A 27643-nucleotide genomic window follows, 5' to 3' on the forward strand; every position below is an offset into this window, starting at 1 on the left:
AGGGAATAGTCTAATCTGGGAGAAATGTACCCAAATATACCTTAAATCGGAAGATTCCGCGCTCCCTTTTCAAAGCGCGGCGTTTTAATTTCCCGCTCGTCGCTGAATGGGATGATGGTCAGAGATACAATGTTTGAAGAGAATAAGCTCTGGGCTTAAAAGAGTAAAGTCTCCATTTGCTCCAGACTGGCATATGAAAGCAAGGGAGACGCCCGGGCAGGTGGAAAATCTGATCAATTAATTTGCCTGACAGTAGGCAGGTAAGGATTCTTTCGGGATTGTTGCAGGGGGGGGGGGGATTGACACAGCGGCCTCACCAGGCCACGGATGGAAGGAGTCACAACTGCACGGTCAAACAAAGGCAAACACCCTTATATAAAAGTTCGAGAGGTGGGTGGAAAAGGGAATATATCCAAACAGGGAGCCAACTCGTCCCATTTAAACTCGGGGACCGAGAACTGCAAAATGGGTGCACTGCAAACTTGCAGCAAAGAGCCGGCCTTCAGCTTTACCAGCCCTGCGGACTGTGCAAGGAAGTGCCTCGAAACCAAATTTACCTTTTGATTTCTACAGTTCCGGCTTAACTTAGGAGAAGCCGCCTCTCTCCCCCCCCCCTCCCTTCCACGGCATATTTAAGATTCCTTTCACTTCGGAGTAAGGTGAAAGGGGGGGGGGGAATGTCAGTGCTGTTCTCTGACTTTCGGCTGCGGGTGCAAAGAGGCAGGAGCGTCGATGTGGCTTGTCAGCTGCCCTGTGGACGCCTTGCTTTTTATTTTAGATGAGCCGATATGTCGTGGCTTCCGCTTCAAGAGTTTTCTAAGAATGAAAGCTAAAAATTAAGGGGAAAGGGGGCAAAGCTTGCTCTCACTACGTATTTCTACCTAGAAAAAAATATATAAACGTCTCCTGCAATAATATAAACAAAAGAGAATTTTGTAGTGGTTTCCCCCTTCACACACACGAGCAAAAAGTTACGTTTGCTTTTAATTTATGCTCTTTCTTGTCCTTTCCTATGTTTCTCTGAATACACACACAGGCAAAACAAACATGAGGTTGGCCTTGTAGCCTGACACCCATCCTGCAGATTGAAACCTGGATGACATGAATGATAACTTTCCACTTTGGGAATGTTGCTTAATGTGAATTTATTACTTTCCGGCAGTCTTGGAGAGCGGCCACGTTCTCCAGTACGGTTGCAAAACCTTAGGAAGAGGCATTTTGTAAAAGAATTAGCTACATCCCAGGTCTGCAGATTTCTGCCTTTCCCCCCTTCCTTCCTCCGTGTGCAATGCGGCACATTTTTCACAACTGCTAAAACGTGTATTGCCAAACACCCTATAACTCCATCCCCGCTTAACAAAAAGAATGCAAGGATTTCACTCAGGAGGAGGAATAAGCAAATATTGTGTCTCATCTAAGATTCTATAGAACTTATGTTCTATAGAACTCAAAGGTAGAAAACACTTTCGTTTTTTCCACTTCTTCGTTATTTGCAAAAGGGAATCCTTGTACGAGTCAATTATTCCTTTGGAGCTGTGCTATCTATTACCTTTGCACTTCCCCCCTTCCACTTTATGGTTTACATTTCCGATTCTTTGCTGGTACTTCATTTTCGTTGCTTGCACTTCTTGACAAATCAATAAAACGTTTTTTAAAATAAAAATAAAATACAAAAATAAGCGAGAGAGTGAAGGCATTTGGATTCCAGTGGGCGGCAACCATTGCCACGTAATTTTTTGAAAGGGCTGAAACATTAGCATGCAAAACATAAAAAGGTGCCCCCTCCTCAAAAGGAAAAATGGGTGGGGGTGGGGAAGCACCACACCCACGCAAACCAACTCTGTCAAAAGGATATCTTAAAAATTAAACCGGCGTTTAAAACAACAACAACACACCAAAAGGTTTAAAAGATAGCAAATTCAGGAGCTGATCCGTTTTTTAAACCTAATCGGTAACAGCTGTTTAAAAAAAAAAAAGAGGTTTTCATATCAAACCTGCTCACGCAGAAACCGAAGTGATAAAAATTAAGGAGATAACTGAAAGAGATTTTTCTGGGAGGAAATTCCTATTTCAGGCAAGAAGTATAGATGGAAACTGGAAGACAGTTGTTTTCCCCCCGTTCATATATAAAAAGGGGGGGGGTCCCTAAATACCTGGCAGAATTCAAACCATGATTAGACGAACAAAGTGTCAGAATACAGAAACACTAATCCTGCGTGTAAAACAATGTCCTCTTAAGTGGGAATGAATGGAACTATTGTACGAAATCAAAAAGCCTCCTTCAATTAAGCATTAAAAAGAAACTATCTTGACCTGCAAACGAAGAAAAGAAAAAAAAACTTGGGGAGATGCCTCAAACCGCAACGCTGGACAAAGGATCAGAATCTGTCAAAATAACTGATTTACATAGCATATACGGGGAGGAAATTGTGGAAAGTGGTGGTGGTTGTGGGGAGGGAGAGGTGGTTGGTTGGTTGGTTGTAAAACAACAGAACCAAATTAAAATAACATACAAGAAAAAAACAACGAAAAAATGCCGGCGAGAAGCCAAGCGACCGATTCTTTACTGTACTCAACCGTCAGCGCTGCAAACGGCCGACGGCCTCCGTGCGCTTAGATGCACACGGAAGGCGGAAAAAGGGTTTCCAGAAGGTTAAGTTCAGGTCACGCAACAAATGAAATTGTTAACAACCCCAACTGACACTGTATAATGTCTTCTTCTGCCAAATCAATAGGCCGCTCTCGGCTCCAGATTACCATAGAGATGGCCTGCTCCTTTCTGAAGGGTGCCTATTGTCTGAAGGGGGGGAAACAGATTTGCCACTTGAACTGCCGTTGTTCCCCGGAGGATCTGCACTTCATTAATTATTTGCTGCCTTCAAAAAAAAAAAAAGCAAAAAAGAAAAGCAACAGACATTTCGTATATTTGCAAGTACCTATTGGATTAGTACAGAAGGTTTTTGGAATTTTTTTTTCTTGTTGTTTCTGAGCCCCGCCACCCAAAAGAGATCCCGGAAGGCTTTTTTTAAAGGTCACTCTACCCTACGCAAATATAGGGGATTGGTATCGTATTCGGAGAGGCCTTGGGGGTACCTAGAACTCAGTGGCAACCGCTCCCAACACTCTGAAATGACATACCATGGACTTTGGCAACCTGGGTGCACGGCCAGATGTTTTGGACTGGCGGGAGTTGCATTCCAAAACATCTGAAAGGTACCAGGTCAGGGAAAGCTGGCTTAACTATTTCCTGGATCTCTTTGGGCAGAGGAGGAGAAGGCAAACTCTTTAGGCACTTAAAATAATAAAGAGTAAGGATGTCCCAAAGGGACTTCAAGCATTCCTGTGGCTGTTCTACAGTGTCATTTAGACTCGATTTCACTTTTTTTTTTGAAGAAGAAGAAGAAGAAGAAGAGTTTATGACGGGCGGGGGGGGGGGGATGCATGTAAACAACAGTTGAGGTACGTGTGGTCACAGCGTACAACATCCCGCAAACATTGCTGGGGTGGAACACCTCTGTGGCTTGTTGTCAGAGCTGACTGTACAAATGTTCCGCGCTGGAGGTCGCGATCTATGCCTGCCTTTGGTGTGCAAGGCCCACAAGAAGAAGAGTTTGGATTTGATATCCCGCTTTATCACTACCCGAAGGAGCCTCAAAGCAGCTAACATTCTCCTTTCCCTTCCTCCCCCACGACAAACAATCTGTGAGGTGAGTGGGGCTGAGAGACTTCAGAGATGTGTGACTAGCCCAAGGTCACCCAGCAGCTGCATGTGGAAGAGCGGGGAATCGAACCCGGTTCACCACATTATGAGTCCACCGCTCTTAACCACTACACTAGGAAGAACTTCCTGACAGTAAGAGCTGTTCGAGAGTGGAATTTGCTGCCAAGGAGTGTGGTGGAGTCTCCTTCTTTGGAGGTCTTGAAGGGGAGGCTTGACAGCCATCTGTCAGGAATGCTTTGATGGTGTTTTCTGCTTGGCAGGGGGTTCGACTGGATGGCCCTTGGGGTCTCTTCCAACTCTAGGATTCTATACACCACACTGGCTCTGAACCACTACTCTCACACGTGGCAGCAGAGCGCTGTCCTCAAATTGCAAAACTCTAGAGAAGGCCTACTAGCTGCAGCGAGCTGGGACAGAGCGAGCTGGGACAGAGGTGATGTCTAAGAGGTTGCAACTGCACCCCTCCACTACTGTTTTGTGGGAAGTATTCTGCAACTTGATTGCTGATGCAATAAAAGTGCATTACCGGCGGGTTTGTAGTGGACAGTCCAAGCACCCTTCTGAGTTAATAGTTGCTCTGCGATGCTTCCCAATGTCACAGCACGATTGACGTCTAGACTGGCACCCTTGCGCTGCAGCGCAAAGAAGGCGGGCCAAAAAACAAATTAAAGACCTGGAACATTCGTGGTTCGCTCTGCAGGAAACTGCAGGACACACGAGGATTGGAAACGAAACAGTTGGATTTATTGGGTACGTGAATAATTATTGTAAAAATGTGAAGACACCTAGCAGGACTGATATAAATTCTGCAACGAAAAATCGTAAATTCTTACAACTTTTTGACCAAAGAGACAGAGTTGACTATAAGGATATAAAGGTCAGAAGTAGAGGATACAAAGTGCGATACAAAGACTTGAAAATAATAATTAAAAAAAAAAACCTGTTGAAGGGATGGAGGGAAGTCACGAGCTCAGTAGAGCAAATAATTTATTTGCTTTGGTATCGGTATGTTGAAATACTGTGTTAAAAAGAAATTAATAAAAAATATATATATTTTTTTAAAAAGGAAACGAAACAGTTGGTCCACCCCAAAACGTTTGCAAGAGTAAACAGTAATGAAACAGTGATTGCCCCAAATACCGTCATAAGCACAAATCATCATGAACGAATGCACACTAAAAAGGACAATTAAAAGAGCCTTATTGATATATTCCTATAAGACTGGGTGTGTGGGTGTGGGTGTGTAGAACAAAAAAAATGGTCTTCAAGATATTTGAATGACACATTTGGCCACTCTTTCCCAGTAAATACATCCCCTAATATTATACAGTTTCAAATGCTTGGCGTCTATAAGGCATGAATTGTAAATGTCCTAAAAAAAAAAGTGCGTTTTTTTAAACCCCCCAAAATTAGCTTGCCATTGCGATTTTATTTTCAATTTACCTGTTTATTATTTTTCTCCTTCTGCTGTACGACAACAACAGCAAAAAATAAAAAACCCGCACGCAAATGTAATTCCTCTGTAAGGCTTCATCCTGTGATGTTTAGAATAAACAGAGGATGAGGACGTATCCTTACAAAGAGAGGCATTACTGGGAATGCATTAGAGATTAATATAAAATAAAATGTATAGGCGAGGGGATTTCTGCCCCCCGCCCGCCCTGCGCCACCACTAATGGAACTTGGGAGCATTATTACTTATTCTTCTCCAACATTAGGCTCAACGCTGCTCCCGGCCGATATGACAAAAGCACTCTTTGACTTGAGAATTCGCGCTTTATATATTTTCCTCCGAAAAGCTTTGGGGCCCTTCCCCCCCCCCATTATTGCTATTAACCCTACTCCTTTAACGACGCTGAAAATTAGTTAAGGGTGAATTATCTGATAGGGGAAGCCCCTATTCATAAAATATCAGAGAGGTGTACTTAAGCAAATAAGGCACTGAAGGCAGCTCTGCCCGAAGGCACACAGTATGTAAAACATTTATCGCAGCCTAGGAGCGTGCAGAGCGCAGCGCCAGAGTCCACGAGGCACATCTCCCCGAACAGGCTGGCATCTCTTTCAAGGAAACCTGGCAGGAGTGCTTGGCGGAGCAGGTCTGGGTTTCAAGCAATGCTAATTCTTATTTGGTAGAAAAGAAAACGTGTAATGAGGAGCTTCAAAAGAGGCTGGCTGCTCCCCATCTCTGCTCGCACACAAGCCCTGTGCGGAAGTCCCTTCCCCTCGTAAGGAATTAAAGGGTGGCTGATTTAAGGCGCCCGGTGTGCCTCCGAAACGAGTCGTCGGCAGAGAGTGGCATTCGGCATTTCCCTCGGAAGGCCCCGAAGCCATAAAAAACAGGCACGGCCACACTGCTGGCATTTGGATGTGGCCGACTCGGGTCCGGCACATCATCCGGCCGTGAAATTTTTCATTGAATATCCCGGGGCAGCTTGGTATCGGTTGGCCTCGCTTCCGCACCCATTAAACGGGATTATTAAGGGTGGGTGGTTTCCGCCCCCCCAAAAAATGAATGGGATAAGGATTGTCAAAGCGCTCCTGAGCTTTGAAAGCCAATATAGGAATGGTTAATAATGAATAACTGGGGTTCTAAACAAGAAGAGCCACGGGGTTGTGCCATCAGTTCGGTAAGGCCAACGCATTGCCATCAAACTAAATAATTTGCTAGCATGATAGGGTTGTGGAGCGGGGAGAGAACGAGATGCTTTATTTGAAGCATCTTCGAAATAGCCCCTGTACAGAAATACTCATAAACCTTCAGTTTCAGTTGGAAAAGAAGAAGAAGAAGAAGAAGAAGAGTTTGGATTTGATATCCCGCTTTTCACTACCCGAAGAAGTCTCAAAGCGGCTCACATTCTCCTTTTCCTTCCTCCCCCACAACAAACACTCTGTGAGGTGAGTGGGGCTGAGAGACTTCAAAGAAGCGTGACTAGCCCAAGGTCACCCAGCAGCTGCATGTGGAGGAGCAGAGACGCAAACCCGGTTCCCCAGATTACGAGTCTACCACTTTTAACCACTACACCACACTGGCTCCCAAATGAAAAATGATTGGTTTACCCACACACCCATACCAGCTCAAGTCCCCAGTCCAAGAAAACTCTCTTGGCGGAGTGCTATCGGTTATAGCCAAAACAAAAACTGCATTTTTATGTGGGTGAAACAGCCTTTGCCAATTTGGCACAGTCCCATGACAGGGATTGCCTTGACACTGGTCTTGTTCGCATGTAACAATGAGCCATGGTTTGTTTAAGATTGCCTTGACACTGGTCTTGTTCGCATGTAACAATAAACCATGGTTTGTTTAAGAAATCACGTCTCACAGATGATCAAAGAAACGAATGCTTGTTTCTCCAAAAAATCTGGTTTGCTTTCCAGCTGCTCCTGCATCGGTGAGGGATGAGGTGGCAAAATGAGCAGTGGTTAGGGAAGGTTCTTGGATTCCACACAGCGGCCAAGCCACTGTTAAACCAAACCAAAGTTCATTGGCACACACAAAAAAAATCACTGTGCTAACAACAAACCATGGTTTCCGACTGTGGTTCGTTGGCAGTAAACATACTATAGTTAAGCGGCTAGGCAGGATTAATGCAAAGTCATACAAAAATATATCACAGAAAATAAATCACAGGATTTCTGAGATTTATTTGTTTGCATGTCCACACTCCTTACTCTGGAGTAGTAGCTTTGGTGATCTACTTTGGTATGACTTTGCAGTGTGCCAGTATACCACTGCCCTGTATATTGTTTGTTGAAATGCTCTCCCTTGCAGCATTTATCTCCCTTATACTGTTACCCCCCCCCCAAGTCATTAAACAAGCCCTATTTCTCTGACCCTTGTCAAACAGAACAATCCTTCCGCAGGAAGCCACAGAGGTGTGGATGCTGCTTCTCCTATGATACAACCCTGTGTCTATTTTATGCACGTGAATGCCCAGGTGGGTGAGGCCTATCCTTTGGGTTTTCCCCACCCGGCTGATGCCCAACTGAGAGAGTGGGTGGAAGGAAAGACTGATATGACTGGCCTTGGGCCCTAACACTGTGGTCAGCGTGATGCATAATGCAGCTACAAATTGGGAAGTCACCAGTTCGAATCCTCTCATTAACTCAACAGGTCAGGTGGCCTTAGACAAGCATGCCCTTAAATAGAAAAAATAGACAGATACCCCTCAGTCCTTCCAACTGTAGCATGGGCGATGTTGACTTATCTTACAGGAAGACTTACAAGTAGACAGTGAGCTCAAAGCGCTTTGAACACTTGGGAAAAAATGGTATTAATTGTAATAACAAGATGATAAGAAGATTAGAAAGGGAAACCAAGGAAGGTGGGAGATATAAGCAGAGGCAGGGCTAGCTGATCCGGCACCTGGAGTGGGGCACATGGGGGCGGGGTGGCGATGACTCACACACACACACACACACACCCAGGATGACACCTGGGGCAGGCTGCACCCACCACACCCCCTTCCTCCGCCAGTGGATAAAAGCATCCTGAACAGCAACACACCACGCTGCAACATTTTGCTGCAGCGCCAATTTGTTATCAGAATACCCAGCATCCCAACCCATGCCGCTGCCTGCTGATGTGTACGTAACAGGGGCCACTCGCAATCTTACAGCTATCATTTGGGAAAGGCCCACGCGGCCGCCCTTCCTAAATATATCGCAATTGCCTGGGATCACAGTAAGGAGGGAGAAGGGGGCGGTCTCCCACCCTGCTGGAAGCGAGGGTGAAGAGGGCCTCAGGTAGCCAGCACCATCTCGGGTGTCCACCAGGTTCTGGAATCCTCTCCAGGGGAACAAAGCTGGCATCGCCAGTGACAGCTTTTAAGTGCCAGGCAAATAAACTTCCACCTGCCCAGGCCTTCTGTGGTTAAGTTAGCCTCTACAGCTGTGGTCATCTTTGAGCAGAGTCAAGTAAGGCTTATTGTGTTGCTGGGCGAGCATTTGGGGAATTGTGTGTTGTACATCGTTGGTTACATTTCTGGCTTTTCGACGATTTTATCGGTTTGTATGTTATCTTCTTGAGTCACCCTGAGACTGGAACAATTAATATAAGCTCCTGCGAGCCCCTGACAGCACAGCCAGTGCAGTCCGAACTCTCACCTGTGAGTTAAGATACAGAAAGATGGGGGGGGGGGGAACTAATGCAGTGCTATTATTTAAATGTATTTTTGAATTACTGTAGCAGCTGCCACCCTGGGCTCCTTTGGAAGGAAGGACGAGGTATAAATTTAACAAATAACCAAGCCAGGCCACCCCAAAATGATTTTTCTTTTGCACATGGTTAGAAGCAGAGAATCCTGCAATGCAAAAAAAAAAGGGGGAAAGAGTGTTCATATTTTCTTGCAAGTTGGTATAAACTGGAAATTTCCCAACACACACACACACATACTTCCAACTGATGATCTCCCGTTTGCACTGCGGCCCCTGCCAATCCATGCTGCATCTCAATATTATTTGGTCAGTACTGTATTCAAGTTACTGTACTGTACACACAGGTGGAATAACGCAAAAGAAGCCGTCACCAGGCAGCTGCCTCCCCTTCGTAACGCTAGCAATTAAAAGTTTGCCAGTACAGTTGATGCATGTATTGTTAACTTATTTAATAAAAAAAAGACATCTGTGTCTTTTTGCAATGACAAACATTGTTACTTCTGGTTAGATAAATCTGATCAGCATCAACGAGACTGAACAATGTTGCCACTCTTTTGAAATAAATTAGTTTGGGGGGGGGGGTTCCAGGGGGGGGGTTGTCTGTGTGTGTGTTTTTAACTTTTGTGAAGACTCCAAGGCCCGATGCAAAATTTAAATTATATAAACTGTAGCCAGATGAATCAATTAGCAGTTTGCAGCAGGCGCTGGGGTGGAAACTGACAATTCGGCAGCCGTGACGATTCAGCTGAATGTTGTTTTTTTACTTTAATGTAGAGCTGTACCTGTACTGCTAAACCAAAGAAGGGAAGGGCTTTTAGTATACAACAGATATTTCCTTGTGCACGCTGTTTGTTTAAAGCAAAACAGTTCACGGAACGTATCCCAATTAATTTAGATTGATTGCAGATATTATTATTGTTTCAGAAGGCAATTTATGAACGACGTTTTCCCACTAAGGATATGACTACGAACTACAATAAGGCTAAGAGAAAGAGAGAAAGTGGGGAAAGGAGGAAGGGAGGCAGAAACAAGTAGGAAACTGAGAGGGGAAAGGAAGATTAATAACTAGATCAGCTGCATACTTATAAAATCAGAGAAAGGGCCGTAGCTCAGAGGCAGAGCATCTGCCTTGCATTCAGAATTTCCCAGGTTCATTCCCAGGCTTCTACAGGTAGGGCTGGGAGAGACTCCCTGCCTGAAATCCTGGAGAGCTGCTGCCAGCCAGTGTTGACAATACTAAGTTAGATGGACTCAGCAGAAGGCAGCAGCCTATGTTCCTAAGAGCATGCCCCATAATGCCCCCAGAAATTCAGTCTGGGGTAAGCTCTTGCAGGGTTGTTTAAAAACGAAATGCTTTATGCTTGGGGATTTGCGGGGCCAACAAGTGCACATGCCTCGGCTAAATGCACATCCAGGGCGCATGGTGAGCTCTGCCGGCCCCCAAAGGCTCCCCTCCTTCATACGGCAGCCAGGGCCAGCTCTGCTTACGCAAATGGAACACGCCACGGAGAAGCAGTCCGAGTGCAGGGACTCCAAGTGTGCATCCCGATGTGTGTGGTCCTCCAAATTCAGGCTATGGGTCCATACCCCATTTCCCCACAAGAAAGAGTAGCAACCAGGATGAGTGCAGAAGCTGTAACAATCTGCATGGCACACTTTGCCATGCTGACACATGGGCTGGGCGATATCCAGTTTCCAACACCGCGATATATCGCCAGCTAAACATCGCGATATATCACAGTGTCTGAAATAAGGATGGATCTATGCAGAGGCAGAGGCTGGCTTCACGGTTTTCCCTGCATTGTGATTTCTGCGTAGCAGACACACCCACACACCACGGTTCACAATATACTGCCAGGTCAAAAATTAACGCCCATCATGATTCGCGATATCTTGCCGGCTCAAAAACGACGAAACCTCTATCACGATACGGACTCCAAAAACCGGTTTTGGACGATATTATCAATACAGAGCTTCCCAAACCTTTTGTGCTGTTGACGCACTTTTTAGACACGCATCCTTTCGCGGCGCAGCAATTCAGTTTTGATAGCAAACCGCCGGGCTGCTCGCTCCCTTTCTAGCCCCGGAGCGTTTGCACAACACGCCTACACACTGCAGCCGACACACGAACGTGTCGTTTGGAAAGCTCTGCATCAATATATTGCCCGGCTCTACTGATACGGTGCATTTCCATTTCCCAAAGTGTCTCCCATGCTTTCTGGTTTGTTCCGTAACCCCAAGCAGGCAGCTTCCACGAGGGAGCGTCTGCCAGCTTCCACTTCTGGAATGGAGCCGAGAGCTGAGATGCAGAAGGTCGGAGCGATGTTAGTTCTCTGGTGCTGTGTAGTTTTCCCACAATTGACTGAGCTTGGGATCCAAAGGGCAGCTTAGACTCATGCAAGGAACCTGCGCTAGCCCTGCACAATTTTTGACGTTCCCCCGTCCCACCCGCTTTCCCAAAACTGAATCCCCCCCGAACCACCCATGTTACAAACCGTTCTTGAAGCAGCTTCCCGCTCCAGGAAAGCAGGTGCGGCGGGGTGGGTGTGGGTGTGGGGAGTCATCCCTTGGACTCACACAGAGCTAGCGTCATGTCCTGTCGAGCCCGGCCTTCGCCCGGGAAATTATGCATTTTGTTAGGTTCTGCATGCACAGCCTGTCACGGGCAGCGGCCACTGCCGCCGCCGCCACGGCTTTTGTGTCGGGGAGAAGCTCGTCCCCACAATTAAAGATCCTACCCGGCAACTGCAGATCCTGGAAAACGGGGTGGGGGGGTGGGGGAGGGAATAATATACCAGCAGCATCTACTTTACCTGGCCACGGTGTAAAAGAAAAACGGAGCTGCGGCGGCTCCGAGGACAGCGCAGAGCAGGTTCACCCGGAAAGCGACCGAGCCGAAAGGGAGCAGCTCAATTGCCAGTTTAGCCAAAAGAGTGAAGAGAGGATAGCCTGGGGGGTGAGCAACCTGGGGGGGGGGAACAAACAGAGAAGGCTTTGCAGTGAAGATGTCACACAAGGGCTGTCTGATGGAGAATCAGCCTCATAATAAACACACAAGTCTGAACACAGTCCCTTAAAAAAAGAAGAAGAAGAGGGTTTTCTCCCCCACCCCACCCCTCTCCATCTCTTTCTCTCTGCCTCTCTAAAGTGCCAATTCTAAACTTTGCAGAAATATTTGCCTTAGTGGATTTGCTACACTCATTAAGGAGATGAATGCACCACTTAGAGATGCGATGGGACTCATCGCCATTGTCCCTTTAAATGGCTTGAAGTTTGGGTTCGTAGTATATTAGGGTCATTCAAAAGGCTGGGATTCCTATACACACACACATATACGATTCGACCAAAATAGAAAGAAAGAACAGATTCTGAACTATTTTATTGGTTAGCAAGTTGAAAGACCACACTGCTATCGGATTACCACCGCGATGACAGTCCTAAGGTCTCGCCTAAAGGGGATCACACGCCGTAATAAAAAGTTTATTAAATAACAAAACTTATTAAAATTGTTAACCCGATTTATTTTATTCTCCCCAGCTTATACAAAATTTGGGTTGATAATAAGCCAGCTACTGTATATACAGTAAAGCCTTTGCTTTATAATTTAGTTTAATTGGATTTAAAACTTGGGAGTAAATTGTCGCGTGCTGTACTTATAAGTTAGCAAAAACTGTGGTTTGAAAATAAATTAATCTACTTTAACTCCATGCTTAATTAAACTTCCTTAATTCCTAAAACTGTTAATGAGAGCATTGATTAAACAATAAAACTAATACTTACTCCAAGCTCATAGGCGGCTGTGATCAGCTCCCCTGTGAAAAAATAATGTAAAACCAATAATTACTATTAGGGAACGACACTCCTCCCAAGTTTTGAAAATCCAAACCCTTGCATTGGGGGTTTTGCATTAATTTGACTGGATAAAAGTGTAAATCTGTAGAGATTTAACAGCATGAAATTTTTCCAAGAATATTTTCTTCCCCCTCTGATGTCGTTGCACAAAATATCTTTTGTTGCGTGTTTTTTTTCTCGACACTTCTATCAGCAGATAAATGAAGGTGCATTATTGTAATAATAATAATAATAATAATAATAATAATAATAATAATATTTTTGAACTATTGGGGTTACGCAAACAGTATTGCAGGACGGGATGTGAAATAACCGTGCAAACTTCATTTCCACAGCAGCTCAGCTCATTACCGATTTACTGATATCGTTCCTGGTCTCCCAAAATATCTGCAGCTTCGCATTTCAAAGCAGGGGGACCACCCTAACATGGCCACATACCGGTGGCAGTTTATTCCCAAGGGACTTGTGAATCCTCTGCCGCGTTGCACTTATATTTGGCCTCCGTTTATCGTGTACCAAAATCCCTGTTCCGAATTACATTTCCATCTGTTTTGCAATTTCTTTTTTAAATGAAAGAGAGGTGTTCTCTGAGCACTTCCTTCGGCCGGTGGCATCTTCAAAGCACTGTACACGGGATCAGATGTCCTGCAAGATATGTCAGGTGGCATTAGCCAAATCCAATTCACGTTACTGTAGGAAGGATAGCAGGTCTGAATTAAACACGAGCGTCCGAAGGAAGGCATTCCCATTGGCTCCAGCGCCCGGCACCAATAAATATTTGGATGTGCACCTGTCATATTATTTAGGTGGTTTTCATCATACACCTGAGCCTTGGCTTCTGAAACATGAGATGCATTTTAGGACCCACCCTGGTCTCTCTCGAATGTCATTTGTTGTAAACCAATCTTAACTTTAAAAAAAAAAAATTGTTGCAAACCGCCCTGGGACCTTACCGGCAAGAAATCAGATTATCTACTTATCGAGCTAACTGGCTGTGAAATGGATACCAATCCTAGCCCCGATGGAATTTTTGCTTCGTGCTACAATGAATGAAACCCCTGGTGTCCAACAGAATCCGGAGGGAATCAAGCTGGCTATTTATAAAGCATACAGTTTAAAATAAAATAAAAGCAAACTCGAAACGTTTAAAGGCATTTTAAAAGCACCAAGAATGTTAAAAGCAGTGGCTAATTTCAAGGTTGGCAGGGCCAGTATCTACCCAGCCATCAATTGCCTGGGTAAGCAAGGATGCCTTTATAAATTTCCGCTGGAAGCCAATAATGCGGGAGACAGATGCAGCTCACTGGGGAGGGGAGGGAAGAAACATGGAGCCACCACCGAGAAGGCCCTGTCATGGGTCCATGCTAATGGGGCGGCAACAGGAGGCAGCAGCACCACTGGGTCTCCCCTGGCCAATTGTAGGGCCCAAGATGGTTGTTACTGGGGAAGTCGCTATTTTAGGTAATTGGGTCCTGCACCATTTAGGGCTTTTTACTCTGGCACTGACACTTGGGCTCGGTAGCTCACTGGCAGCCAGTGCAGAGCTGCAGCGTCCGGACCAACTTCAAGGGCAGCCCCGTAAAGAGCACACTGCAGTAGTCTAAGTGGGAGGTCACTACGGCATGGGCAACTGAGGTCACGCTATACCAGTCCAGGGGCATCCACAGCTGGCAAACTAGCCTAAACTGGGCAAAAACCAAATAATAAATAAATAAATAAATATTTATACCCCACCCATCTGGCTGGGTTTCCCCAGTCACTCTGGGCGGCTTCCAACAAAATATTAAAAATACAATAAAACATCAAACATTAAAAACTTCCCTAAAGAGGGCTGCCTTCAGATGTCTTCTAAAAGTCTGGTAGTTGTTTATTTGCTTGACATCTGATGGGAGGGCGTTCCACAGGGCGGGCGCCACCACCGAGAAGGCCCTCCGCCTGGTTCCCTGTAACCTCGCTTCTCGCAGGGAGGGAACCGCCAGAAGGCCCTCGGAGCTGGACCTCAGTGTCCGGGCTGAACGATGGGGGTGGAGACGCTCCTTCAGGTATACTGGGCCGAGGCTGTTTAGGGCTTACAAGATCAGCACCAACACTTTGAATTGTGCTCGGAAACATACTGGGAGCCAATGTAGGTCTTTCAAGACAGGTGTTATGTGGTCTCGGTGGCCACTCCCAGTCACCAGTCTAGCTGCCGCATTCTGGATTAGTTGTAGTTTCCGGGTCACCTTCAAAGTTAGCCCCACGCAGAGCGCGTTGCCGTTGCAGTAGTCCAAGCGGGAGATAACCAGAGCATGCACCACTCTGGCAAGACATGAGAGAGTCTGGTGCACAATCTGGAATCCAGGAATAATCCCAGATATCTGCAGCCCCTCCCAGAACACACGAAATACTTTATTTCCAGACACAGGAATCAGCCACCCACAGCTCCCCACTGCTTCCAGGGACTGGTCTAAGAAGAGAAGAAGAAGAGTTTGGATTTGATATCCCGCTTTATCACTACCCGAAGGAGTCTCAAAGCGGCTAACATTCTCCTTTCCCTTCCTCCCTCACAACAAACACTCTTTGAGGTGAGTGGGGCTGAGAGACTTCAGAGAAGTGTGACTAGCCCAAGGTCACCCAGCAGCTGCATGTGGAGGAGCGGAGACGCGAACCCGGTTCACCAGATTACGAGTCTACCGCTCTTAACCACTACACCACACTGGCTCTCTGCCTTCACAGCCTCTCCTGATTCAGAGGGAATGGAGAGATAATAGCTGCTTGTCCACAGCATACAGATGACATCGTGCTTCAAATCCCCAAATGACAGCTCCCAAGGGGTTCCTATAGATGTTGAACAGCATAAGGGACAGAATGGACTAATTTTCAGGACCCCACAACTCAAACGCCATGGGGCCAAGCAACAATCTCCTAGTACTACTTTCTGATCCTATATCGGCTTCCCAATAATATTCCAGGCAAGGCTACTTGAAAGACTGTTTGTCTGCCATACATTTCTACACTCGGGGGACAATTTGCTTAAAATACTGCTCCATCTTGTTTGTACTGTACGTGCAAATCACAAAACGTCGCTACTGTAGAGTGCAACTGCTTTTTCTTCCAGATCGATATTTCTGGAGTAGGAAGGGCAGGACTGAATTGCAAATTATATTTTCGGTATTTGCCGAATCCACACTCTGCAACAGCGGCGTTAACGCTAAAGTATCTCAGCAGCCTAAACTGCAATCCTATAAAGGCAGTAAGCACCACTGAACCTATAAGCTTGTTATCTGGTTAGTGAGGAGAGGGCCAAACCATATATCCTGGTTCGGATGACACTCTGAGACAAACCTTGGTTTAGCTAATAATAATAATTTTTTATTTATACCCCGCCCATCTGGCTGGGTTTCCGAGTCACCTTCAAAGGTAGCCCCACGTAGAGCGCATTGCAGTAGTCCAAGCGGGAGATAACCAGAGCATGCACCACTCTGGTGAGACAGTCCGCGGGCAGGTAGGGCCTCAGCCTGCGTACCAGATAGAGCTGGTAGACAGCCACCCTGGACACAGAATTAACCTGCGCCTCCATGGACAGCTGTAAGTCCAAAATGACTCCCAGGCTGCGCACCTGGTCCTTCAGGGGCACAGTTGCCCCATTCAGGACCAGGGAGTCCTCCATACCAGGCCGCCCGCTGTCCTCCCAAGAACAGTACTTAGCACAGCATGGCAGTGGAAAGGACCAGGGAGGAGCTAAGGGAGACTGACGTTTGCACAGTCCCACTAACAACCCTGATGGATGAATGGTTGGCACTTGCAAATATAGCAAGCTGAGCAGTTTCAAAATTTCTTTGTTTACTAAGCATGAGCGAAGCAAACACGCTAAGCTAAACTATTACCACTGTCCGATGCAGCGGGGAATTTTCCTGGTGCAAACTGAAAAATTTCTGATGTATGGGGGGCGGGTGGGGGGGAATCCGATCAAACTTTTCCAGGAAATCCATATAGCTGCCACTTGGCAATGCCTCAGGGAAGTGCAGAATGCACAAAACAGGGAGAACCTCCTTTTCTCCAAGACCCACTTCTCCCACCCCACAGCATGCAAGGAGTGGGTATCAGCCGGATTAGTTGAATCCCAAGGTCAGATTTACAGAAGCACAAAATACCTTTACAGGGAACTCCCCCAACAGCCCAGTGAGAAGAAACCATAAAGGCATAAGGAAGAAGCTGCTGGATCAGGCCAGTGGACCATCTACTCCAGCAGGTTCACAGTGGACAACCACCGCAAGCAGGATTCGAGCACAAGAGCCCTCTGCCCTCCTGCGGTTTCCAGCGACTGGTATTCCAGATACAGGTAGGTACCCGTGTTGGTCTGCCATAGTCGAAACAAAATAAAAAAATTCTTTCCACTAGCACCTTAGAGACCAGCTAAGTTTGTTCTTGGTATGAGCTTTTGTGTGTATGCACACTTCTTCAGATACACGAAAGCTCATACCAAGAACAAACTTAGTTGGTCTCTAAGGTGCTATTGGAAGGGATTTTTTTATTTTTTATTTTGTTTCGACTATGGCAGACCAACACGGCTACCCACCTGTAACTGGAACTATTCTGGTTTTAACTTTCTATGTTTTAATTTACCGGGGGGGGGGGGGGGAGGTGTTTGTTGGTTTTTTTATGACACTTTTATTTCTTTATATTTTTATATATAAAGGTGCGTATTTTCCCCCACCTACAATTTTCATATTTGTATTTCATAAAATTTATACACTACTTTTTAAAAAAATAAAAAGGGGGGGTTACTAAAAGGTGAAGCAGCAATAACTGAGTGTGGGGTGGGGGAAATCACAGCCCTACTTTTAAGCATGCAAAAGCTAAAGCACTGAAACAGATTAAGGTCACCTCCGCTTCCTAAGAACCTGGGTAAGCAAGGCTTGCCTGAAGTGGAATATTTTTAGCTGGCGCTGAAAACTTGAGTACAGTATAGAAAAAGTGCGCCTGCTTGGACCTCAATAGGCAGGGAGTTCCAAAGTTGAGATGCATACATTTTATGAAACCAATAAATATATAATGAAATATGTAATACATAATAAATAGAGGGGGAAGGAGAAAGGGTGGGGGAAACAACCCGTACAAATAAAGGATGCTACATATTAACATAAATTAGAATATGCAAAAATATGCAGATTTTGCCAAGAGGGTACCGCCCCTTGCCCCGCGGTGCATCATGGGGATGAGAGGAGGGGACGGGTACGTTACCAGAGTCTCCCCCGGGCACGGAGAGGGGTAGGGCCGCCACGTACAAGGCCGCCACCCCCGCGCCCACCGCGCCGGCCCCACTCAGCGGCCCCATGGATCGAAGCCGCGCATGCGCGCGCCCAGCCCGTCTCGCCGCCCGCTCGCCTGCTGGCTTCCGGGTTGTGGGCGCGGCAAACGCCGGCCTGTTCCATTCCCCGAGGTCGCGGAGGAGGGAAACTTCCTGCACCCCCTTCGCGGTGGTTGCGCCCACGCCGGAGCGCTCTCCGCTTGCCTTGCCTGGTTGCGGCGACGCGCTCCCCCGCCCGGCGGGCAGCGGTACTGCAGGCACGAGCGGACCCGGGAGATTGCGGGGAAGCGGGGTCGCTAAGAAGGGGTAAGCCGTGTAAGCCGTGGGGTTCCTTGAGGCCCCAGATCGCCGCATCGTGGGCAGTCCTCCTCCTTTGCACCTCCTTCCCGCGTGCCACGCTGGGGCAAGCCTCACTCTGCTACTGAGAAAGCGCAAATGAAGCTTCCAGTTGCGCCTGGTGCGCAGTTCTATCAGTGGCAAAACTCACTGCGGGGCATATTTCTACCTCCCCCTCCCCGATTTCAGGGTATTATTATCGCCGAGAATTCATGCAGCGCGCACGTAACCTGGGGAGAGAATGCACGCGTGTACACACGCATCTGCACCAATTCTCTTTTATGGCAGGGGAGATTGCTCTTGCGCTCAGGCCCTTTGCCAGCTTCCCATAGATCTCTGAGTGGCCGCTGTGAGAACAGGATGCTGGACTAGATGGGCCACTGGCACGGATCCAGTGCAGCTCTTTTTGTGTTCCGACATTCAGTTTCATTGAACAGGCCCGAGTTCCACATGCACAATATTCTCTTCTTCTGCCCAATCTACTGAAAATCAGCTTTCTATATTTACCTGAGTTGCATCAGGGATGCGGGGGGGGGGGGGATCCCAAGTAATACTTCCCATGTAATAAGAATGAGCATTTCAAGTATCTCAAAACAGTTCACGTTGAGTATAATTCCCAAAGAAATACCAGAGGGAAGGAGAAACATCTTATACGCCTGTGCGGCAGCAAGGATAATCATAGCACAAAACTGGAAGGGAGAAAGAGTACCCCAAATTAGGAAAATTCACAAATCTGGCGAAAATGACGAGCAATTAGGAACATACCCAAGCAGAAATTAAAGGAAGAATGGAGGTATTTAGAGGTATATTTGGGAAAAGAAAAAAATATTAACAGAATTGGTGGGATGCTTTAATTGAATACTCAAGGCAAAAAAGAGTACCGTATATGAGATAAAGTTGGAAAGAAGAAACGAAGCAAAGAAATGTATATTGAAAGATAGTCAATGTAAGAGCAATATGAAGTCAACTTTTATTTTATTGTATGTGTGTAATAATATTAAATTTGGAATGTATGTTTTTGAAGTTTAATAAAGATTTGTTTTTTAAAAAACAACAACAACTTCTGCCTAGGGCAGATGGTAATTTAAGGTGTCCCACTGGCTATACCTCATCTAGTTCTAATGATCGGTAATGATTAAAGCAAGTATGTAAAGACAATATGGTATTATACCCATTTGATTACTGCAATGCGCTCTACGTGGGGCTACCTTTGAAGGTGACCCGGAAACTACAACTAATCCAGAATGGTGACGGGGAGCGGCCGCCAAGACCATATAACACCGGTCCTGAAAGACCTACGTTGGCTCCCAGTACGTTTCCGAGCACAATTCAAAGTGTTGGTGCTGACCTTTAAAGCCCTAAACGGTCTCGGTCCAGTATACCTGAAGGAGCGTCTCCACCCGCATCGTTCTGCCCGGACACTGAGGTCCAGCTCCAAGGGTCTTCTGGCGGTTCCCTCGCTGCGAGAAGGCAAGTTACAGGGAACCAGGCAGGGGGCCTTCTCAGTAGTGGCACCCGCCCTGTGGAACACCCTCCCACCAGATGTCAAAGAGAAAAACAACTACCAGACTTTTAGAAGTCCTCTGAAGGAAGCTTTTAATGTTTAATAGATTATTGTATTTTAACATTCTGTTAGAAGCCGCCCAGAGTGGCTGGGGAAACCCAGCCAGATGGGCAGGGTTTAAATAATAAATTATTATTATTATTATTTGGCAGATGGGAGGACAAGCTGAGAGACTTGCCTAAGGCCCCCTTTTGAGTTCACAGCACAGGTGAGATTAAAAACACAAGAATTGCTCTAAGCACCCAAGAGCAGACCTAATGTGGCTTCTCAGTGCAAACGAGCTGGAATTTGTGAGTGGTTGCTTAGAAGGGAACATTTTTTTATTTTATTTTTAAAATACGGTTATGACTTCTTCCGGGAAAATAACAAGCCTTGAAAGTGCTCAGCCCCGCCCGCCCCCCCCCATTCCCTTTGTCAACCAGTTTTGTTGCATTGCTGCAACAGCTGTCACGATACAGAATAATGCAAAAAAGGTAAATTCAGCAGGAAGGGAAACCCCAGTCAAATGGGGGGGGGGGAGAGAGAGAGAGAGAAACAGCAGAAAGTAAAGGGCTAGAGTGAAATGTTCAATATCCAAATTCACTCCCGTAGGAGGCAGTGATGGCCATCCTTATCATTTTGTTGTTGTTTAGTCATTCAGTCATGTCCGACTCTTCGTGACCCCATGGACCAGAGCACGCCAGGCACTCCTGTCTTCCACTGCCTCCCGCAGTTTGGTCAGACTCATGTTAGTAGCTTCAAGAACACTGTCCAACCATCTTGTCCTCTGTTGTCCCCTTCTCCTTGTACCCTCCATCTTTCCCAACATCAGGGTCTTTTCCAGGGAGTCTTCTCTTCTCATGAGGTGGCCAAAGTATTGGAGCCTCAGCTTCAGGATCTGTCCTTCCAGTGAGCACTCAGGCCTGATTTCCTTCAGAATGGATCGGTTTGATCTTCTTGCAGTCCATGGGACTCTCCTGAGTCTCCTCCAGCACCATAATTCAAAAGCATCAATTCTTCTAGATGGCTTAAAAGATGATTAGACCAATTCATGCAGGAGAGAGAGGGCTGTGAATGGCTGCTAGCCATCGTGGCTGTGCTCTGCCTCCACGGATGTTTCTGAAAACCAATCAGTGGAAGAAGAAGAAGAAGAGTTTGGATTTGATATCCCGCTTTTCACTACCCGAAGGAGTCTCCAAGAGGCTCACATTCTCCTTTCCCTTCCTCCCCCACAACAAACACTCTGTGAGGTGAGTGGGGCTGAGAGACTTCAGAGAAGTGTGACTAGCCCAAGGTCACCCAGCAGCTGCATGTGGAGGAGCGGAGGCGCGAACCCGGTTCACCAGATTACGAGTCTACCGCTCTTAACCACCACACTACACTGGCTGTGGAAACCGCAGGAAGAGAGATGGCTCTTGTGTTTGGGCTCTCCTGCCTGCAAGCTTCTCCCTGGAGTATCTGGTTGGCCCCAGTGAGAACAGGATGCTGGACTTAGATGGGCCATTGGCCTCACCCAGCAGGCTGTCCTTAGGTTCTTTGGACTAAAGTTTGTGAGACACTGCTTCATTTTCTCCAATGGACCAGCTTCCACTTCTTGCAGAATTGCCCTTCAACGAAGCCCCTGCTCCCTTGCGGCAAGGACAACATATGCATGTGATAAATATGTAAAAACTGTTGGGTTGTGTGTGTGTGTGTGTGTTTCTTTCACCTAAATTCCCATTTTCAGACCCTGGACTTAGTACATCGTATAGAGGATGTTTGTATGCCAAACAGAAGGATATCCAAGAAAACAGAGAGAGAGAGAGAGAGAGAAATCTGGCTGAGGATTGTAGTAAAGGATATTTAAAAAAAAAAAAAACAGTAGTTCAACGCGTGGCAGTAGTTTAGAAAGCAAATAGAGTACAGAGAAGTATTGATAGAAGAATAAAACACACATTCACAGAAATCATTATGGGATTGTAACAAAAGACTAGAGAAGCTGTACCTGGAGTACTGGAGGAGATTAAAGAAAGGGTTTTGAATACAAATGGGGAGGGGGGGGCTGAGAGATATAGCGGAGCACATAACCGGGATGATAAAACAGTCATGTGGATTAAATCTAAGCAGAGACGTTTGGGAAATTAGGTTTGCATTCATTTAATTTTATTTTTAAAAGGGGGGGAGAGGGGGGAGTGGAAAAAGAGAAAAGATTAAGGGATGGCTTGATTGAAATGTTGCGTATCGCAGGTGGGAGATAGTGGACCATCTACGGTAGGCACCCCGGTTCAGAGGTAAGGGTGTGCAAAGGTGCTCATGTGTGTTGTGTGTGTCCTCCCCCCACACACACACACCTTCATTTCAATGCACATGATGTAGCTCCCTCCATTGAAATGAATGGGTGAAGCATTTGGAAGTGCTGGCAGGGGGCTCAGATTCATCCTGGATGGCAGTGGTGTGTGTTTTCCAGGAAATGTTGGATTTGAACAATTTTCAGTGCAAATCGGGTCAATTCCATGGGGTAATTAACAGTTTGCAAAAGAAATTCTGATGCTGTATATGGTAAAGGTACCCCTGACCATCAGGTCCAGTCGTGTCCAACTCTGGAGTTGCGGCGCTCATCTCGCTCTATAGGCCGAGGGAGCCGGCGTTTGTCCGCAGACAGCTTCCGGGTCATGTGGCCAGCATGACAAAGCCGCTTCTGGCAAACCGGAGCAGCGCACGGAAACGCCGTTTACCTTCCCGCTGGAGCGGTACCTATTTATCTACTTGCACTTTGACGTGCTTTCGAACTGCTAGGTGGGCAGGAGCTGGGACCGAGCAACGGGCGCTCACCCCGTGGCAGGGATTCGAACCACCAACCTGATCAGCAAGCCCTAGACTCTGGTTTAACCCACAGCGCCACCTGGGTATAGAGTGATCTAATTTAGCGTGTTTGTTTTATTTGCATTTAGGAAACAATGGTAGAAACTTGAGGGGGGGGGTAAGAAATGTTTATTCGCTTTCAGTATCTAACATAGAAACAGATACATTTACAGTAATCCCCCCCCAATGGAACAGATCAGATTAATAAATTTTGCTAGAGTCTTTTGTGACTGTCTTAAGGGTTATCATTAGAAAACTTTATGAAAGGATAAACAAAGTTAGAAGCTTAGAAAACGTCAAACTTGCCTGGTATTGCATCCATTCATTGTTACTAACAATCTTATGAAAGGGACATTTTTTATGTGGAAAAATAAGCGCTACAGGTTTTTCAGGGAAAGCTTTCATTCTGGGAAATTTAAGACACACATGCACACACACCACTGGGGAGGAGTGAGATAGAAGCGATCTGGCTACATCCACCAGCAAGCTGCCCTATTCTATGATTTATTATACCAAATTTCTTACCTCACAAATAATCAGTGCCTGTGGAAACTGGTGCCCTCCAGGAGCTTTTGGACTACAATTCCCATCAGCCCCAGCATCATACTGTTGCACTGGATGATGGGAGTTGTAGTCCAAAGGATCCGAAGGACACCCAGTCAGTGAAGCCTGAGTCTGCATTTAGCAGGTTTTTGGAAAATGAGATGGACTGATGACATTTTTAAAGGTGTGCCTTTATGTGAACCTTATTTGATTCAATTAATAAATTTTGCTGTAGGTGTGGATTGGTGTTTTCTGTAATTTTTGTGTTTTTTTGTTTTAAAAAAAACAAGCTGAAGAAAAAACAACACCAGGAAAATACTTTTACCCTTCTAGGTATAGAGCTAGTCCTGAGGTTAAGCTTTATGTTTCTAAACACTTCACCTTGCGCTGTTACTCTGTCAAACGTGTGACACTTGAGCATACTCTAGTGGAGAGTCAGCGAAACAGAACTGGAGGAATCTGGGGGGGAAAGGATCCGTTTAAGGAACAGCCAAAGCTATGACCCTGAACAAGTCAAGAAAAAGGCAAGTATCTTTAAGAAAGTCAGAAAGAGATGCAAGAGGGGACAGTCAGCCATTAGGCTCCCCCTTAAATGCTTCTTACCAGTCTTGCGTATGATCAGGTTGTGCTATTGCGCATGTGGCACGGGGAGGCATTAATAATAACGATTCTAACATTAATCGTTCACTAACATTCGACCACAGCAAACTATGGCAAGTTCTTAAAGAAATGGGAGTGCCTGATCTCCTCATTTGTCTCCTGAGAAATCTCTATGTGGGACAAGAAGCTACAGTTAGAACTGGATATGGAACAACTGATTGGTTCAAAATTGGGAAAGGAGTACGACAAGGCTGTATATTGTCTCCCTGCTTATTTAACTTATATGCAGAATTCATCATGCGAAAGGCTGGGCTGGATGAATCCCAAGCCGGAATTAAGATTGCCTGAAGAAATATCAACAACCTCAGATATGCTGATGACACAACCTTGATGGCAGAAAGTGAGGAGGAATTAAAGAACCTTTTAATGAGGGTGAAAGAGGAGAGCGCAAGATATGGTCTGAAGCTCAACATCAAAAAAAACTAAGATCATGGCCACGGGTCCCATCACCTCTAGGCAAATAGAAGGGGAAGAAATGGAGGCAGTGAGAGATTTCACTTTCTTGGGTTCCATGATCACTGCAGATGGTGACAGCAGTCACGAAATTAGAAGACGCCTGCTTCTTGGGAGGAAAGCAATGACAAACCTACACAGCATCTTAAAAAGCAGAGACATCACCTTGCCGACAAAGGTCCGTCTAGTTCAAGGTAAGGTTTTCCCAGTAGTAATGTATGGAAGTGAGAGCTGGACCATAAAGAAAGCTGATTGCCAAAGAATTGATGCTTTTGAATTCTGGTGCTGGAGGAGAATCTTGAGAGTCCCATGGACTGCAAGAAGATCAAACTTATCTATCCTTAAAGAAATCAGCCCTGAGTGTTCACTGGAAGGGCAGATCCTGAAGCTGAGGCTCCAGTACTTTGGCCACCTCATGAGAAGAGAAGACTCCCTAGAAAAGACCCTGATGTTGGGAAAGATGATGGGCACAAGGAGAAGGGGATGACAGAGGATGAGATGGTTGGACAGTGTTCTCGAAGCTACTAACATGAGTTTGGCCAAACTGCGAGAGGCAGTGAAGGATAGGGGTGCCTGGCGTGCTCTGGTCCATGGGGTCACGAAGAGTCGGACACGACTGAACGACTGAACAACAACAAAACATTAATTCCACCTCAGTACCAAGAATTCCATCCCTGCATCCTTCTTCCATCCCTGCATCCTTCTTCGTTCAGCTGGGGCGCAAAGAGGAAAAGGTGTGGATAGCCTTCTCAAGGGGTGGGGTTCCCCCCCCCAGCATGTATCAAATAATTGCACCCAACCTTACGGCCGGCAGGGTCTAGAATCGATCTAGATTGAAAGCAGAAGGTCGAAGATGGGCATGAATGATCCTGGACTGAGAAAAACAAAATACATTTCTGTGCTGCAGATGGGTTAGCGGGCATGCAGCCTTAGCCGCAAATTCCTTTGCCTTGACCAGGGCCTGCAAGCTTTAAATGTGGAGAACAAAGGGAAATGAGAAACTGGGAGAAATGGGAACTTTCAGTAGGTGCAGAGCAAGTGGTAGGACTGTATCTCACTCCCCCCCCCCCCGCCCACTTCCTCCAGCTGAAGTATCCCATTAGGAGAGTTCTGCTTCCAGGAAGTCTGGTTCTAAAGCAACATTTGCTGTTACCATTAATCTGCAACGTTGGTTCCCAAAGAGGGAGGTACAGCCCCTTGAAGGGGGGGGATTACCTGGGGAGGATGCTAAGAGGCAAGGGGGCAGCAGAGGGGGGACCTGGGGGGGGAGTCTTTGAAAAGCTGGCATCACTGAGTCAGGTTCATCAGCTTTGCTGGGTCAATTAAACCGAATAGTTTTAACTGGATTTTGATTAAAGGTGCAATTAATTGTTACTGTTTTGAACACTATGATATAATTTTGCTCCTTAACAGGTTGCGCAAACCGCTGTTTTGAATAACGCTTTCATAGGGTAGCATATCCTCCAACATTAGGGACGTCCCTGTTGTTGTTGTTGTTGTTGTTGTTGTTGTTGTTGTTGTTGTTATATTACAGCTTGCCCATCTGACTGGGTTGCCCCAGCCACTCTGAGCAGCTTCCAACATATATAAAAACACAATAAAACATTAAGCATTCAAAAACTTCCCTATACAGGGCTGCCTTCAGATGTCTTGTAAAGGTTGTATAGCCACTTATCTCTTTGGATCAGGGGTTGCATAACTCCATACCTTTCAACATTTTTTCTGATGAAAATAGGGACGTCCTAAGGAAAAGCTGGACATTCCGGGATCAAATCAGAAACAGGGACGCTTCCTGGAAATCCAGGACTGTCCCTGGAAAACAGGGGCACTTGGAGGGGTAGGAGGCAGGGCCAGATTTAGGTTTGATGAGGCCCTAAGCTCCTGAAGGTAACGGGGCCCTTTATATGTCCAGCTGTCCTTTGTCAGCAAGAAATTGTCACCGTTGTTTTTGTGTGTGTTGAATATATGCTATGTGGCCATTGATGGACCTAATAGGTGCCTAAAGCCATTTGCACATGTTGCCATGCAACCCGTTCATGCAGAATGTAGGCACCCTATATATAGAAATGAGCAAACCAGTGATATTCTAGGGAGCAGGCTAGCAGGCGGGGCCCATGACTTACATCATAGGAGCCGACACAACACAAAACACTGTTGCTGTATGTAGGTTTTGTTTTATTGGTTTTTTTATCTTATATTTTGGAAATGCACATCCAGTTTTTCCTTTACATTTCGGGGGAGGGGGAGGGCCAAGAGAGTGGGGCCCTAAGCTAGAGCCCTAAGCTAGAGCTTGTTTAGCTTATACGTAAATCCGGCACTGGAGCTGGAGGAGACTCTTGAGAGTCCCATGGACTGCAAGAAGATCAAACCTATCCATTCTTAAAGAAATCAGCCCTGGGTGCTCACTAGAAGGACAGATCCTGAAGTTGAGGCTCCAGTACTTTGGCCACCTCATGAGAAGAGAAGACTTCCTGGAAAAGACCCTGATGTTGGGAAAGATGGAGGGCACAAGGAGAAGGGGACGACAGAGGATGAGATGGTTGGACAGTGTTCTCGAAGCAACTAGCATGAGTTTGGCCAAACTGCGGGAGGCAGTGAAGGATAGGTGTGCCTGGCATGCTCTGGTCCATGGGGTCACAAAGAGTCGGACACGACTGAACAACTGAACAACAACAACAACAAATCCGGCACTGGTAGGAGACACCGGGGATGAGTTTATCTACAGTATGGGAATGTCAGTACTGGATATGAAGACTAGTTTAACCCCTAGAAAGTTCATTGCACACGGGCAAAATTTGAACCGGGGACTTCCTGATTTATGGCACCGCCTCTCTCTCTCTCTCTCTCTCTCTCTCTCTCTCTCTCTCTCTCTTAGCAACTGTACGATGCCCAACTCTCTCTCTCTCTCTCTTGACTCTTTCCCCCCTTCCTGTATTAGCAAGTACACAAGGTGGGAAGAGAGCAGGACGGAAAAATAAACAAGATATTTGTAAAGCAATCTCAAACACAGCTGGAGCAGGCATCTCCAAAACCAACCGAAGCTGTGTGTACTCAGCGAGGTGCCTCTCCTGCGGGTCTCTGTTGCAGCTTTCCTCCTGAGAGGCCTAGTTTAGAGGAGAGGCAGGAGATAACCGGAGGGGGAGAGAGAATAATACTTAGAGCAAATTCTCTTCACCCATGGCATTGTCATTACAAACTCCAATGAGCACAGTTATTGCAAATAAATAAAAACAATGGACCAGAACCAGTT

The 27643-nt window shown here is 46.2% G+C and overlaps 1 protein-coding gene across 1 annotated transcript in view; it reads right to left on the bottom strand.

The window, feature by feature from the left end:
* Nucleotides 1-18095, bottom strand: part of TMEM260 (transmembrane protein 260) — a 51418-nt gene extending 33323 nt beyond the window's left edge. Inside the window, 3 exon segments of the mRNA XM_033168826.1 lie at nt 11689-11840; nt 12656-12687; nt 17951-18095. Of these exon segments, the coding sequence (XP_033024717.1) occupies nt 11689-11840; nt 12656-12687; nt 17951-18044 (278 nt within the window). The 5' untranslated portion in view covers nt 18045-18095.
* Between the last annotated feature and the right edge of the window lie 9548 nt (nt 18096-27643).

The sequence above is a fragment of the Lacerta agilis genome, chromosome 1, assembly GCF_009819535.1.
Source record: "Lacerta agilis isolate rLacAgi1 chromosome 1, rLacAgi1.pri, whole genome shotgun sequence".
Taxonomy (NCBI): domain Eukaryota; kingdom Metazoa; phylum Chordata; class Lepidosauria; order Squamata; family Lacertidae; genus Lacerta; species Lacerta agilis.